The sequence below is a fragment of the Amblyomma americanum genome, chromosome 4 (assembly GCF_052857255.1).
Source record: "Amblyomma americanum isolate KBUSLIRL-KWMA chromosome 4, ASM5285725v1, whole genome shotgun sequence".
NCBI lineage: Eukaryota > Metazoa > Arthropoda > Arachnida > Ixodida > Ixodidae > Amblyomma > Amblyomma americanum.
In genome coordinates, this window is record NC_135500.1 from 220887523 (window position 1) to 220904406 (window position 16884).

At 44.8% G+C, this 16884-nt stretch overlaps 1 protein-coding gene across 3 annotated transcripts; it reads right to left on the bottom strand.

Moving 5' to 3' along the window:
* Positions 1 to 1728: 1728 nt before the first annotated feature.
* Positions 1729 to 15842, bottom strand: Coq2 (ubiquinone biosynthesis protein COQ2, mitochondrial). Of its 3 annotated transcripts, none has more exons than XM_077663569.1 (8): positions 15028 to 15842; positions 14748 to 14914; positions 14541 to 14662; positions 10825 to 10910; positions 8949 to 9082; positions 5885 to 6073; positions 4659 to 4700; positions 1729 to 1925 (listed from the first exon to the last, which is right to left on the bottom strand). In XM_077663569.1, exons 1-7 carry the CDS (start codon positions 15308 to 15310, stop codon positions 4671 to 4673), a joined length of 1011 nt encoding a protein of 336 aa, XP_077519695.1. In that variant the 5' UTR covers positions 15311 to 15842; the 3' UTR covers positions 1729 to 1925; positions 4659 to 4670. The 3 variants fall into 3 exon arrangements, with proteins under 3 accessions (XP_077519695.1, XP_077519696.1, XP_077519694.1); XM_077663570.1 differs by having other exon boundaries at positions 6006 to 6073; positions 15028 to 15781; XM_077663568.1 differs by lacking the exon at positions 4659 to 4700 and having other exon boundaries at positions 15028 to 15781.
* Positions 15843 to 16884: the final 1042 nt, after the last annotated feature.

The window sequence follows — 16884 nt, forward strand, 5'->3', positions numbered from 1 at the left end:
TTCAATAATACATGCGACACAAATATGAGTTTGGATAAGTGTTTCAGAAAACATTTAAAAATCTGAGCGGGAGAGAAAGAATGGTTAGTGAGATATGAATCTACAAATTTGCTACACCTAGGCTTCTTCACCACATGCCTTCCATGCTGCTGCTTCTTTTTACTTAGTCTACACAGCTCAGTGAAAATGCACGAACAGCGATGCCGATAGCAACAGGGATCCTGGAGGAACTATCCTATTAAAAAATTAAAGAATGATTTGAGAATGCGAAATCAAATGAAAGCGTTAGCTAAGTTGTTTTCACCTATACTTTCGGCCCTGCTTTACATCATTATTAACGTGCACCTTCATTATAGCCGAGGCTCAAATCCATTATATCCTAATACCATTCCCAGGTCCCAAATTTGGATACCAACGTGCACATCACGAAACGACGATTCCTATTCGTTTGGTACCACCTGCATCCCTTTGCAACCACTGGTTCACCCGCCAAGGCCCTCCATAGGTCGCTCATTACGGTTTCGAGGACCAAACGTCGTCGGTACGAATCCCTCACACACACGAGGCTTGAGCATGACTAACAGCTATGTGCGCCGAATCACGCCAATTGATGTTGCCACCACCCTGAACCCTCTGCGCCTAACGGGTGGGCCACAATTTTGTCACCAATAGCGATTCTAAGTGGCACTAGTCTTAGTACCGGCTTAGACTGTGTATGTATATATATATATACATATCGGACCTCTAGCATGGGCGGTAAACCATCCGCCGCGCTTCCCCAACGACTGTGCTCACACGGTCACGTGATGGGGGTTTTATTTTGCACAATGCTTCAGCAATTTGATAACATGACCCGCCACCATCTTTAAATCTCGGACGGACAAGAAACGTTCGAATGCGAGTAGTAAAAGCTGACACTATTAAAATTAATAGATTTTGTCCGTTACTGAGGCACAAGCGGGAGATTTTGTGTTGTGGTCTCAACTGACACCACCAGGGCCAAAAGGGATAAAGAACTACCCTCAACAGGTGTTGCCATCCCCAGTCGATTTTGCAGGTAAAATGCGCCTGTCAACATAGATTTTTATTGCGAATCCCAGAGAATATGCTACGTCAGAGTTTGAACTGTCAGAGAATTGATTTTTACAATATATGCCTGGAGCTGTCCTTAGAGTTCAAAATGAAGTTGGCCTGTATTGATAGGGTACCGCATGACAAAGGGAACAAAAACTGATGTACTACAGGAATTGCGATTATCGGCCGTTCCCGCAAGCAAACTGCAATACATTTTGGGTATGAGGCAGGAGAATTGTTTCATTGCTAAATCAAATTTGCCAAACACAGCCATAAAAAACCAAAAAATTGGTCCTTACTGAACAAAAATTGGATGGTGTTGTCCTCAGTGTCTTAGTTGTTTGACAAAGCTGCTGCGTACATATGCTAGGCAAACAGCCAGGCAAACAGCAAACAAATGAAATTAGGCTTTTTTTTTTTTAAGCAAGAGCTTCAGTACGCTACGTTTTTAAGAGTCTGTGCATTCACATGATGTCACGTGGCAGGTCATGTGACCTACTGACATCATCACAATCTATTCACCGTGGCAGGTGGCAACTGCCCCATCGGGCATTTCATCGACGCTTTACAGACAATCCGTTCGGCCGTGTGTGTGGCGTTTGTGAACGCAGCCATGCAAAAGAAGCTTTCGCTTCTCCCCAGGGTTAACCAAAATTTAAACCACAGCTAACTTTTTATTCAACACAACATCAGTATATATTACTACTATAACAATCCTGACTTAACAGCATCTGCTTTCACTTTATCAGGCTGCTGCAAACAATGCCCAGGAAGACCACAAAGCCTATGTGTCGATTGGACACAAATTTCCGAGCGCAGTCACGTGGGTCATCCATGTTCAGTGTGTAGATCTGAGGAATGAAAAAAGTGTGGTTAATTAAACAAGGTTGCTCCACTTAGCTCTGAAATATTTAACTGAAAAACAGAAACTGGGAACACTATGACTCTGCATGGACTGAATAGAAAAAAACAAATATGCTAAAAGCACAAGTTTTGGAAATACGTAGCAGTGCCCAATTTATTTACAGGTAGGTTTAACACATCTCTGCTTATGAACATTTACTGTGTTAGCAATTTATTTTATACACAAAAATGTTGTTCAGGTAAGCAAAGACACTGCACAGTCGTTGATTCCATTAGTCCTCTTTCCGAGAAGTGAAAAGTTCTTACAACTTTCAGTTCTCCAAGTGAAAGGAACAGAAACTTCAGCTAAATGAAAGAAATATTAACTTCCGAGATTCCATCAGGATACCATATTTACATGATTGCAAGTCGACCTACCTTTTAAACTTTGAAAATCCGAAATAGGGGGGTCGAATTACAATCGAAACCAAACCATGACACCATCAATAACGGCAAGACAAACAAGATACCAGGGACGCTACGGCGTGGTTGCAATTTTATGTTTGCTCCACGGCTCTACTCAGTAGCCATTCAGCTATTTTGCGCACCTGCTCGGAAGAATTTAAAAAAAAATTCTTGTTTTTTTACTTTTAACTTTTCACTCAGCGCTCAGGAGAGTGTCAATAGTTGATGGAAGGGCCGCTGTTCTAATCTCAGCGGCACCACCACTCGGAACAGCAGCGCTTCTGGGGAGTGTTGGTAGCTGATGGAAGAGGCGACGCCGCTCACCCATTGCTTCTCTTTGGTTGTGTTTGACACATTTGATCAGACTGCTGGCCATGTTTTACCAGTTTTTACTGTCAAGCTTCGTGAATTGTCATTAGTGCTCCAGGTCCTGTACGCGTTTGGCACTCATTCATGGCTACATTCAAGATGGCTGTCATTCTTTGCATGCCGAGCCGCAAGTTCAACATTTCGGGACAGGTGATTCAGGTATGATGGCTGCAACGAGGCAACATTTTCAGCTGTTCCACACAGTGGCATCACTACAGTCAGCAGTACCAGGTGCGGTGGTGGGTCGCGACACCCCGCCCGCCTCCTCTATCCTCATGGCTTGCTTTGATGTGGAGTTTGTTCTGCACCTGACGACTTTGTGCAAGCAGAGGCAATTATTTCTATTCAGGCAGATAAATGTACAGGTCATGACCATAAAATAAAGCGGACACATGAATCCTGAAAAATGTAAACATTGTACCCGTATGCACACAAATATCTAATAAGAGGTGATGAGGAAATGCCACAAGAACTGTAACGATGTGGCAATGCTGGCTATTTTGTATACCTTTTGCACAGTGAACCAGTGAAGAAAATGTGAGAGCAAATAGAAGTGCCTTCCTGTGCCTTACTCTGGTTCATGTTTGTTTTGCTGCATGGTTCCATCAACTCAGCATAAGGACTGTTTGAACTTTTGAACATGCACAGAACAACTGCATTTACAGCTGCAAGAATGGCTAAGAATAAACGAATAGTGAACCAAAACAATGTTAGACCGTGCACACGATCACGCGCACAAGGATATGTATAGGAATGACAAATAACAACTAAAGAGGAAAACAGCCAAAGGACAACTTACCCGGGAAATAAATGAACTCGCGAAACAAGCAAGCAGTCAATCAAGGCCTTTCATGGACATATACTAGAAAACACTAAACTTGCAGAAATTTCAGGGAGCAAATAATTATGTCTGCCGCACATGCGAAATAAGCATATAACTCCATACATCCATTAAAACGATCAGGAAGAATCAACTAATATAAAAACAAAATTGGAGAGGACACTTATGCTCTGCGTTAAGGATATGATGCAATAGCATTAATGAGTTAATGCCTATATATGCGGAATTGGTCATTCTCAACTTTACATTCATATGTCCATGGGAGTCCTCACATCACTCCCTGCTCAATGGTGCAGCAGATAAGCGATGCGTCACTGCCCTACAATGGGTCTTGTGCGACCCAAATTGCTCTTGCCAAGCAACCTCTCATGATCAACCATTAATTTAACTGCCACCTACCAGGGTGGTTAGTTTACTCACGGCCCGTTGGGTAGGTTGTGATGACCCCACAAGATCACGTGACCTAGACTGCCCACCCAGGTTGCTTCTGAACCACCCTATTTACCTCTCAACACCGAATGAGGCCTTTAACGCTATCGCCTTAAACTTGGCAACGCTATCACACTAAACGTGGCAACGCTTAGAAGCCACCTTGCTTCACGTAAGTTATAACAAAAATATAACGTTTCTTTTAATAGATGACATTCACGCAAAAGAGTGCGAAGAAAAAATTAACCCCAAAAGTCAATATTTTCCTTGATCGTGTCCGTACTGCGACATTACCAATGCGCACTGCTGCCATACCAGCAGAAAATATTTTGGGCAAAACAGAACTTTGGAGCTGGGGGCGATAGGTGTCGCCGGGCTCGGTTTTTAATGAAATCAGTAATATTTCCCATTTTAACCATGACTTGGTCTTGTTAAGAGAGCAAAAAAAGGTAAGACCCACATAATGCAGTATGTGAACCCCTTGCATACATTTCCACTCAACTGCACGCTCTGAAACACTTGACCTTGCTAAGATCCCCCTTCTACTTGTTTCTCGATTTGTTTTTGTTTTTTTTTGTAGTCGGCACGTGGTATCACAGACTTGCTACTCCGCCTCTAAGCTACAGGCATTCCTCACCTTTTCATGTTTTCAATGTTTGAGGTGGCTGTGGGGCAGGGCCTAGGACCAAGAAAGGCACAGGCTATAAATGAACTCCTTTATTTACGCATATCCCATGCGTCCAGTAGGCTTCTAGAGCACGCTAATACTGGGGGAGCGAAACTGCCAGCGGGCCTCGCTTAGGAAAATAACGTGAGGTGCACATACACAAAAGAAGAGCAATGGGACGGCGTGGCTGCCGACGAAAGTTGCATAACACGCTCCGGCACCCTGGCCCTCAATCATTATCGGGTTAATACTGACGTTCCCACCGTACAGGCAGGAGTCTTTTATATAAGCTACGGCATGCGTTGTGCAGCAGTCCTTACCACAGAAATACTAATTTGTTCTACGGAGCTATCAGAGACCTGCCACTCTGCATCCCAGCGACAGGCATTCCGCACCTTTTCGCGTTTTCACAGAATAATCCTTTGCATTCCTCACCCTCCCTTCCCACAGCCTAGCTGCACCCCCGTGAGCTCTGCACCTGGTGCAGACTGCACCCCCCTTGTGACGACACTGGTTCCATGCAATGTAGTGCGGTTGCTTGTTCGAAGTGCGGGATTTTGCGGGATGGCGACGTGCTGTGGTTGTTAGCGAAGTGCAGGATTTCGCTGGAAGACGACATTAGAATGATGTGCTGTGGGACCGCAGCAGCGATGACGATGGCAGCACTAGTCAAGGGGTGGTCCACATGCAAGTGAGTGAGCAAATTGAGCGCTTGTGCGGCGCATCGTGGTGAAAAATTTGCAACTTCTTGGAACCTTGCTGCTCTTGCCGCTTGAGCCGCAGTGACGGCTCAAAATAAGTCTTTGCACCGCGGCAGTAGGAATGGAGAGCATTTTTGCTTGCATGTGGAACAGGCATGAGGACGACTGCGCAAGTGTGGACGAGTAGTCCAGTGACTAATACATTTTTGTTGTGGAATGTGCCCACGGGCATGCCCTTCTTTTTTTTTTTCCTGACATGCCATATTGGGGGGGGGGGGGGTGACACATTCAAGTCCACTTACAATCATGTAAATACAGTATAGCGGCCAAAAGCAACAACCACTACACTAGGAAATGCTAGAAATCCACTTTTACATACACACGCATAGCCATGCAAGCATTGTGTAAAGGATGCATATCCACATACTAGTTGGCATAACAAAGCGCTATAGTCTGTATGTAAAATTGACATGAAAACTTGAAAGCAGAACACACCTGGTGTGCAAGGTGCACTCCAGTTGCTGCTGTAGCCAAATAAAAAGGCCAGCATTGCCCAGAAGCCAAGCCAGCAAGCACCAGGTTGCCAACCATACTCGTAGAGAATACCCATAAGTACCTCTTCGTTTTGCCACCAAACTTAAGAGCAGTTGATTTCATTCCAATAATGGCATCATCCACTTTGTCCTGTCGCAGAAAGAGAAGCAGTGCTGTGAGTAAACATATGGACTCAACTCTGCAAGGTAGGCATGACTAAAGATCTTGATGAAAAACTGGATACACATGCACGCACGTACAGAGAGAGAGCAGAACAACACACATCTTGCTATTTCTGTTCCTCTGCATGCATCCAGTTTCATTGCGCACAGTTTTTTTTCATTATGGATCTATAGCAACTTTCCTGCCAACTCTGCTACACAAAGACTTTGCTCACACCGCATCTTCACGAAGATGCAGAGACTTTGATAATAATGTCCAACATTACCAAAAAGGCATTTTTTTTTATGCTCTTAGACTTCTTCTAATGAGCTGTCATCAATGATGCAAGAAACCTCTTGCAAGTAACAAACTGCTGCAGCTAGAATTTCAAAAGGGACGCCCAAGTGATTCTTTGCACTTGTCTGTTGCAGCAGCATGCTGCATTAGTTTACAAACAGGAAAGTGGTTCGATTTATACGCAGTCATAAACATCCTCCTCCACCACTGCATAGAATACAAAGCCAAATCGCAAAGTTTTATTTCAGACATGCAAAATGAGGTGCAGTACATTATACCTGCTCCACAAAGTAAAATGGTATCTTTGATGTCAAACGATGAAGTGTACGGGCAGGTGAGAGGAAGGCATTTAAAGCAGGCTTATTTCCCTTCCCTGACTACTGAGCATAGTTACATGAAAGTCAATGAGAAAAATGCAGAAGTTTGCAGTACCATGAATTAAAGCCCCTCTACCATCAATATACCAGAAGCGCCCCCATATGTGCTATTGTTGCATCTTACCAACATCACACTGACACCCACTGAGCTTCTGCTTTATGGACTAACTTTAGCAGAGGAAGCACAGTGCTGCAGTGGTTGAGTGTCATGCTAGTGACGGAATGGTGCCGTCTCTTCTTAACGCACCTTGGTATGTTGAATTCTATCTGACACTGAAAACACTGACCAAAGCATCAACCAGACTGTCGAAATTTATATTTAAATGAAGAGCATTTTGTAAACAACAGCACAGGAGATGATGTGGAGCAAGCCCATGCATCTCGATTCCAACATGCTAAGTGGGCCTTTTTTGGTCACACATTCATTTACATGCTAGTTCGAACTGACTTTCCTCATGGAGCACGCTGGGGAGCTTAACCGTCAATAACGCTAACACGGTCAGATGAGTTCCAGGATCACATCAGTGACATTGCCGGCCATCAACAGGGAGATGTGTGTCAAGTATACAATTGAACTGGGCTACCATACAGATGAAAGAAAAATGATAGGTGTAGTCAAGGGTGTGACGGAATCCCGTCTGGTCGGGATGGTACATGATACTAGTGAGTCGCACCGACCAAAAATTAAGATGGAATGACGTTTCGGCTCCCACACGGGAGCCTTGTTCACAATGAGGCAAAACGTTGCGGTGGTGCCTTTTTTATGCGGCGTATATGCAATCGCAGGCATCTCGCGTAGATAGGTGGCAAATTCCCGTCATTTCGATTGATAGTATGCGCTGTTGTTTGGATGATCAGCGACTCAAGATAGAGCCGTGATTTCCTGTCTCTCTCTTTGGCGACCACACGTGCCTCTGCCCAGTTGATATTGTGGCTGGCAGATACTGAATGCTCGGCAAGCGCATTTTGTTCTGCGCGCCGGTTCTTCACGTCATTCTTATGTTCACGTAATCTGCGTGCAAAAAAAAACGCCAGGGAATCTTTCTTTCTTAAGCCCGTCCTTGACATTGACAAGTTGGCTTCTCAGTTTTTATGATGGCACATGAGCAGTGTGCACACCATATGAACGTAAGATACGCGCAAGTGCATCACTGATGCCTGGGACGTATGGGAGAGCCGTTCGCTTTTCTGTGCTTTCGGCTGGCTGCATTCCTAGGGCGGTCAAGTTTTCGCTGTATGGAGTCGATGATGTGCACCGGGTAACCATAGGTCGTCAAATCACGTCGTATGTGTTTCGATTCAGCCGCTTGGTCTTCCCGCCTGGAGCATACTTTCATTCATGCGTCGGAGGAGCGATGAAACAACCGAACGTTTTTGGGGGCCTCTCAAGCTGCACTGAAGCAGCTTTTACCTTGGCCTCCTCGATTATGTAAAATGAAAATCAATAAAAGAAAGAAAGATAACCGCTGGTCCTTATTGGTAACGGAGTGGATTCCAAGAGAAGGCAAGCACAGCAAGGGGCGGCAGAAAGTTATGTGGGCAGGCATGAGGTGGCCGCAGCTGGCAAAAGACGGTTAAATGGAGAGACATGGGACAGGCCGTTGCCCTGCAGTGGGCGTAATCGGGCTGATGATGATGATGACCATACAGATAGATACTGTGTGACCAGAACATACAGAACGAACAACCATTTTATTGTGATTAAAACTTCTGATTTTTAGCATGAGGGAAGAGCTGCTTTATGTTTAGCACTCGGCAAAATAGTTTTAAAAAACCTGACATTAATCAAAGAGCTAAATATTACTGAAAAGAACAAACAGCCTCAGTTAATTCATTTGGATTGCACTATGGGGGAACTGACTGAAAACAGAAGAGTGAAGGATGGGTGAAACGGGTCAGGCATGATGGGAGGCAAGGATAAATACAAGTTCAGCGATATAAACCAGATGGAATTTTTAGATGCAATGTCACCTGTGTGACAACTGTAACAGCTGGTTTTAAATTCGGACCTTGAACTGCCATCCAGTTGTTCCGGGTTCTACAATTCTACAAATGGATCCTATAAATCTATGTCACCTGCTAAGCAAGCATGGCAGATGTACACACTGGCACTGAATAGTAGATGAGACAATACTTTTGTCAAAAGGCACTGCACACTAAATAGCAACAGTATGACTTAGAAAAACCACCTGATGTGCGTAGATCGTGTCATAGATGAGTGTCCAAGACATAGCTGCAGTGTAGAGGGGAAGCACTGCTGACCAATCGCATGAACCTTTCACTGCTGCCCAGCCCATGAGTGCACCCCAATTTATTGTCAGACCTGTTGAAGCACAAGCAGAGCACTGTTACTAACATGGACTAAAATCTGAAGTGCAGCCTACATTTAGAATGCCCAATAAAATGTACTTCATGCAACGCTCCAGGTGCACTATGGGCACTATATGCTAGTATCGCAAATGAATGCTTAACAAAGAGCATTCAGGGCTATGGATTTAACACTTGAGCAAGCTGCTGGCCCACTTTTCAAACATCACAACAATCATGGCAGGTCAGCTAACAGTCACCTTCACTCTAACTGCAAAGCAATATACATTGAATACTGGTGATGTACTCTCATGCTATGCTTAAATTTACTCCCGTTTTAAGAAAGCAGTAAATAAAAGCGGCCTCTTCTTAAAGATTACCGCACAGCTCTGTGAAGATCACAGGTTACAAAATACAGATCTGAACATAGGCCCGTTCCAACCTGGGCACCACCATACTGCTCGCTGAACTGCTTTTTGCACCTAGCACTACCAGTCCACTGTGCCTGCAGCATGGGGGAACAACGGCTTAGTGCACAATCAGGAGATGACCTGGTAATCTCGGTAGCACCAGGTGCAAAAAGCAGTCCAGCGAGCAATACGGCACCACACAGGTTGGAAAGATCTATATATAACTAAGGTTTGCAGTTTTTGGTTTAAACCGGAAAGGTCAGAAGCATGCCACAGCTTGCTCGTTATTGAGTGCGAGTTGCAATCAGTCACAAGTGAGAATTAACAAAGCGCAAAAGCCAGTGAGACAATGGAATCATTGGATTAAGTAGTGCATTTTGAGGCACTGCACTGCTACTTTAGACACGCCAGCTGCAAACTTTCTCAAGCTCGGTTCAATGCCTTCCAGCATTGCAAAGTGCCTAGTAAAGCACCATCATTCTTATTATAGCATTACTTCATTAAGGAGGTGTTTTTTATTTACTGCATATAGGGGCAACGTTTGTAACTGTAGCAAGCCACCGTTAACACAACACTACGCACAAGAGTCTCCAAAAGATGTCACGCTCTGGCTTCTACAATGGTTGAGTGGCACTTCCATCGCTTCCATCCCGCAGACTACCTCGTCCCTGATTTCTGCTGTGGTCACCTTTTCTTTGTTTCTCATCCGAAGCTCAGTTCTTGTGAAGCGTTTGCTCCTTTCACAGTTCATTCCACGAGTGAGCAGTGCGTCGCAAGCATGAGATAAACATATATTTTTTTACAACCACCTAAAATTATTCCCTTATGAAAGTGGCTAGACAACCCAGTTTCCACTTCCCTAAGCGGGACCAGGCTAATGCAGCCGCTTGTTTTTTTTTGTCATTAATTTGGTTTTTGTGCAAGCTAGTTTTAGACAAAACATCTATTCACATCTTATCTTACAACTCGATCACTTATCTTCTACATGGTTACTTTTTCTTACGGTGATAGCATTCCATATTCAGACCACTGCTGTAAACCGGACCATTCGGGCGTTAATTGTTTAGTACACTGACTGAGGTTGCTAATAAAAAATGCAAGATAAACTACAGATGGCACTGGAGTGCCCATATATCACCGAAAGAAACTGGCAATTTTTCCTTGTGCAATAATCGGTGAAAAAAAACTGAAAATTGTATCTCAAAATAACCAAAACCGATCAGTCCAACCTCTCTAGATAAGCTACATTGCAGACATAGCATCACTTCGTTAAACAGCATTTCCACTAGAAATGTCAAGAGAAAGTGAAGAAAAATAGGATCAGGAGGTGGAATTTTGTCGCCCTTACCCAACATCACTTGTGGCCAGTAAGTAAACCTCTTCATGACTGGATACAAGGTGACCAGAGCGACAGAACTTGCTCCAAGGACTATTCTACAAGGACATTAGAGAAGTACAATCACAAAGGCACCAACAAATCCATTTGTTTGGTTTCTAGGGTTTAACGTCCCAAAATGACTCAGGCTATGAGGGACGCCGTAGTGGAGGGCTCTGGATAATTCTGACCACCTTGGGTTCTTTAATGTGCACGGGCACAGTACATGGGCCTCTTGAATTTCGCCTCATCAAACTGAAACCGCCGCGGCCAGTACTGGACCCACTGTCTTTCGGGTCAGCAGCTGAGCGCCATAACCATAGTCACCGCGCCAGCTCGGTATCCATTTGTACATGAACTTTGGCATGATAAAAGATGAGACACGCCGGCCTGACAGCGTGTTCAAAACACCTTTTTGTATCAGGCTACAGCAACCAGGCATGGACAGTATCAAAGGTGCTTGTCTCTTTGATACTATCTTGATAAGTTTTGAGTAACGCTATTAGGTATGACTAAGAACACTAGTTTTCTACGACTCCGCGAGAAATAGCGGATCTAAGCATTTTTCATGGAGTTATGTGTTAGCAGTCACATTCTCACTTTTTATCCCATAGCTGCTATAGACATCACTAGGAATGGCAGTACGACGAAAACATGACTATTTTACCTTATTTGTATGAATATAACACCAGATGGAAGCTTGAGAATTCAGGAGAATTTTAAAATAGATTTTATTACAGTTATAATGCAATCTCAAACTACTCACGCCAACCATAGGCCGAGGGTCCCCCAAAGAAATGTAGACAGCACGCTAAGAAACTGAAATGGTGGATATGTTGACGTTTTTAGGAGGTACTGCTTCAGATGTGCGCGCCACAATAGAGCAAGCCAAAGACTCCAATACTTCAATGTATGCAGCCCCCCAAGCGACAGCAACAACCATCACCGCCATGCCCCCGCCAGTTGGAGCTTCGAGCTAGCCAGTCCTGCAACCGTTCGCCCTTTACTGCTTTCCCTAATCCACCCAGCTCTTTCTCGACAACCCACACCAACTCCTTTCATATTCATAGACACCTTCTCTTCCACACCTGAACGTTGCATGCTTTGCCCCAAGGTAATTAAAAATGCTGGCTTCCCCTGGCAGCTTTCAAAGCCCGGTGGCAAAGGTTGCTTTAGCTACCTTGAAATACTGGGAACAAAAAAAAAAAGAAATTACGCTATATTTGTACTTTGGTTCAGAATATAAGCAAGGTCGTTTTGAAGCATTAATTGATGTCTCCTATGAAATTTTGTGGATTATTTGTTCCCAATTAGCGGAATTAAAAATTTTCCACTGCAGAAAGTTGGAGGCCTTAGGTACTGCTTGCCAAAAATGGAACCAAATGAATATTGGTATCGAAAATATATTTTTTAGTGTACCATGTGTATTGAATACCACCGGATACTCAGAAAAAAAAGTGTGCCAAAGATTCTGAGGCTGCTGCTTTGGGTCAGTGGCTCTCATGCACTGGAAAAAATCAAGAATTAGGAAAAGGCGGTGCCAATGCCATTGGTCTGGTCAGTCGTCTTTCTTCCCTTGTTAGTTGTTTGGCAGATAGATGACATATATGTTGTGCTTCTGCACACTAGCTGAGAGAAGGAACAAGGAGGAAGGGACAGGCTCACCGTTATGGTAGAAACCACACCCTTTCAACCAAATTTCAAGTTGTGCTGGTTGGCAACAAAAATAGAAAACTTACAGCTTCATGCTCAGGAGCTTCCAGAACATTGGCTATTTATTGTCAGCACAATACACCTCACGCACTCCTCGACACGCATGTCAATGGGGTCATCAGCAATGATAGCATCATATGCATCACCTGATGCATTTCTTTACTTTGGAGGGACATCACAACAAGCTATAGTTCTCGAGAGGCACTAGTTTGGTTTATGGGTCTTAATGTCCCAAAGTGACTCAGGCTATGAGGGATGCCGTAGTGGAGGACTCAGGAAAATTTCGATCACCTGAGGTTCTTTAACGTGCACTGACATTGCACAGTACATGGGCCTGTAACATCTTGCCCCCATCGAAATGTGACCGCCGTGGACAGGATCAAACCCACGTCTTTCGGATCAGCCACCGAGCACCATAACCACTGAGCCACCGTGACTGCTGGGAGATGCGCTAGTGAAACTTGAGTTTCTTAACTATATCCCAAGGATCCTGGAGTCAACATGCCTACGCTCCACTTTTATCCGTTGATAAAAGGCGTGTTCATCAAATGTAGAGAGGCCTCTTACAGGCCGAGTGAGAGAGAGAAAACTTTTGCAAATCTATCTGGGTGGCCCTGGCAATCAGGACATCCAGGGCTGTGCTACACAGGATCGCTTTCCACTGGAATAGGGAAGGGAAGGGTTTTGAGGGAGGATTGAGGCATTCCCATGTGGACTGGTAGAGGGTCAGATGTGCTCCACAAAAAGGGCTAAAATATGCACCTAAGTGCAAGGCGGGGAAAGGTGTTGGTCTGGATTCGACACCAAGAGGCCTTTGGTTATAGCACGGCCCATCGCGGGGCTCCTTCGGACTGGTGGGAGGAAATTCTTCCTTACTACCTTTAAGTAAAAAGCATCTAACTAGCAAGATTTGTTTCACATAATAAAAACTTTTAGCTCTTCTATTCTTTGTTGTTTTCCTTCTAGTCTTTAACGAAAAATGTTCAACTTCCAACATCTGTTAAACATAGTGCTATGGAAGTAACTGTTTGGCTTTTCCAAGCACACAAAGCTTGCAGCTTTTAGCACGGGACAAAGGCTGAGGCAACCTGGTAAATGCTGCAGTAACAAACGAAGAACATGAAAAGCAGTTGCAAGTTTATTTTGTATGTAGTCAAACAAGACCAGTTTGCATGAAGAACATTAGTTTTAAAAAAGATTTTGCTAGGCTGCTTACGGAAATGATCGTTTCAACGTCATTTTGGCTTCAATCCCATGCTAAAGTTTGAACGAAGCCAGCTGCGCCGACAGTGGTGCGTTAAGAAATCCACACGGCCGGATTTGTTTAAACCCACCGAAAATTCCAGAAACCAAGGAAAAATTTCTTAACAAATCATATCACCAGCTTTAATATTATTGATTTCAGTGTTGTATCAAAGTATCAGTAATACAGTATTGAGTATCTGTATAGGAAATCAATTTTGGTTTGATATCTTGTATCGGTATTGGAAATACAAATTTCAGACGGTATCGGGTATCGGTATAGAAAATACTTTTTTAAAGTAACATGCCCAGCCCTGACACCAACCACTAGATACTGCAGCTAAGTGCTCTGCAACAAAACTTTATTTCAGAAATCTTTACTCTGGCCAAAAGGTCTGGTTTATGGGGTTTAATGTGCCAAAGCGACTCAGGCTATGAGGATGCCGTAGTGGAGGGATCTGGACAATTTCGACCATCTGGGGTTCTTTAACGCGCACGAGCCTCTAGCATTTCGCCTCCATCGAAATGCGACCCTGGTACATCCTTGGTTCATTTACCATTAACAGGCGACTGCAACAGCACAGCTACGTACACATCAAACAATGCCACAGAGTAAACATTTCCCACCAATACCAAGCAGAGTACAAATTAGACAGCACCACTATCGCTCAAATGACGAAACGAACAAATAATGGGTGTGGCATTGCTTAGAACACGAAGTCAAGCTTACGTACGTGTACCAGTTTAGCTGAAGCAGTATGAGCGCAGACAGCGCAAGTTGGCCGCCAGTGAAGACAAGAGCGTCGAACACTGTCAGTTCACCACAAGCAAGAGGCCGATGTTTCGTTCGCTCCACCTGAAGACAAGGGTAATCTCTGTGAGAAAATTCAAAGCAAAATCATCGAGTATTTGTCACGTTATTACTGCAAAGCGAACTGCACCTTTCTGTCTATATCCCGGTCCCACATGTCATTTATGGTGCAGCCAGCGCCTCTCATTAAAAGTGCTCCAGCGGCATACATTGCAAGAAGCTTGAGATCAGGCAGACATCCTGGCCCTGCTGCTAAGGCGATGCTCCAAGCACCAGGTAACATCACCAGCCAAGTACCTGACGACGGGAAAAAATCTACATTACAACTCGCGATCTCATTTTCCCTCTAAAGCCAAAAGCTATGCAAATTACGGTATGTCGCGTACTAGTTTGTAAGTTAAGGGGCTCACCGATCGGTTTGTCCACGCGCATGAGTCGCAGGTAAGGCTGCAGCTTTTCCGGTGCCGACTGGACGAGTCGTTCAGGCAACGTGCGGCGAACAGTAATAGCTTGGTGTGCACGCAAATACTCCGGCGCACCTCGCCTAGTGGAAGACTTGCACCTTGCACCAAAACGGTCCGTTGGTGTAAAACCAAACTGATTTGGAACCACGCACAACACCGACTTGAGCTGAGCATGGGCCCGCAGCAGACTTCTGAGCGAGCTGCTCTTTCCAGACATCGCAGTGATCATGACGGCCACTTTCACCTACACCAAAAGGCGATACTTGCACCATATGCCCCGGAAGACACACTACCACGAGTGAGAAGCACATAAAACGTGCGGTCGTCGGCACAACGCTTTTGCGACTAAACGTCCGGTCTCGTCCATAAAGTAGGTTCAAGCGGAACCGTTCCGCTCACCTCAGCACCGCTTTGTGCTCTCGCACAGAAGGACACGAACGACCAACGCGGGAGCAGCCGCCCTGCATGCCCGCAGCACGTCGGATGAAAGCCACCGTTGGTGCACGAGTTTTCCTCTCAGCTGGCGTTACGTATTACCGCACGACAGTGCATGTGTAACTAAGCGCAAGAGAACAGGTTTCAGCCTGTAAAGGAAGAGTCTCCGTCATATCCATCACCAACGCGACACAGCAGAATGAGAGGCGTAGGGCACGTGCAGCGCAGCCGCTGAATGGACGTTGGAACCCACTTGTAAAGCCTTGGACTAAATGGCAAAAGCACTGCAGAAACCACGAAAGCGAAACTGTCGTTACTGTTGTCATGCCAACAAGCCAAAGCAAGCCAAGACAATGCCAATGCACAATACTCGTGGTTTTGATTTAGCTTGAATTGCATGCAGCGTTTTTAGATATAACCTGTTGGAAAACAGCGGCGGCGCATTATTATTATTCATCAGGGTAAAGCTGGGAAGCAGAGAGAATCCAAACGGTTGCCGCCTAGGCGGTGGCGCTGCGGTCGCTTAGAGATGAGCGCGTCGTCTGCTATTTCCAGCTATTAACTAGAGTACAGTGAACTAGAACATACCCAGTGGCGCGACCGCCTCCGCCGGAGCGTGCCTTGAGCGGTAGAAAGTTGCGGCGGCGCTGCAGTAGACCGCACTTGAAAGCGCGTCAGCCTTCGGGCCGCTGTTCTGCTAGGATAAGCGCTTTGTGTGGCGTTTGATGCGGCTTCAGTTTACTACCACGGGGTGTTGTAAGAGTAGCCAGGGCCAGACGTTCTTGCATTTGCTTTTTGTTTCTTGCAGCTTCGTTTTACTCATGTCAAGGCTCCGATACTGTCGTGGGAACAAGTTGTTGTTGTGCTGTCAGGCCGGAAACGGGCACTGCATCGCATATCGGTTTTCCCGCGCGTGGTTGAGCTGGATACTTGGGCGTCGTACATATGGCTAACTTCTATCTGTGACTGATGGCGCACTCCGCATAAAATACGTGCCTAATTGCGCATGTGTCCTCACTTTTGAGCGTCTTCAATGACAAAAAAAAAAAAGTCTACTGTCTAGGTTCAGCAATAAGCATAGGCCCCAAAACGAAAACGCATAAAAAAGGAAGCTTGTCGCGGGTGTAAGGCAATGATGGTATACTTAATTGTTTCCTTAATAGGAACCTATTTGGCAAAAACTTTCAAACTCTCTACGTTATTTGCGCCGAGACAGCTATTTACGAACGCACGCGCTCGAATGCTCTACATTGAATGCATGCATTCCTGGTTTAATTGCTGGTGTAATTTTTTTCTTACTTCTTTTTTTAGATCTTTGCTATCGGTATACACAATTTATTTGAAGAATCATATCTACAATAATGAACA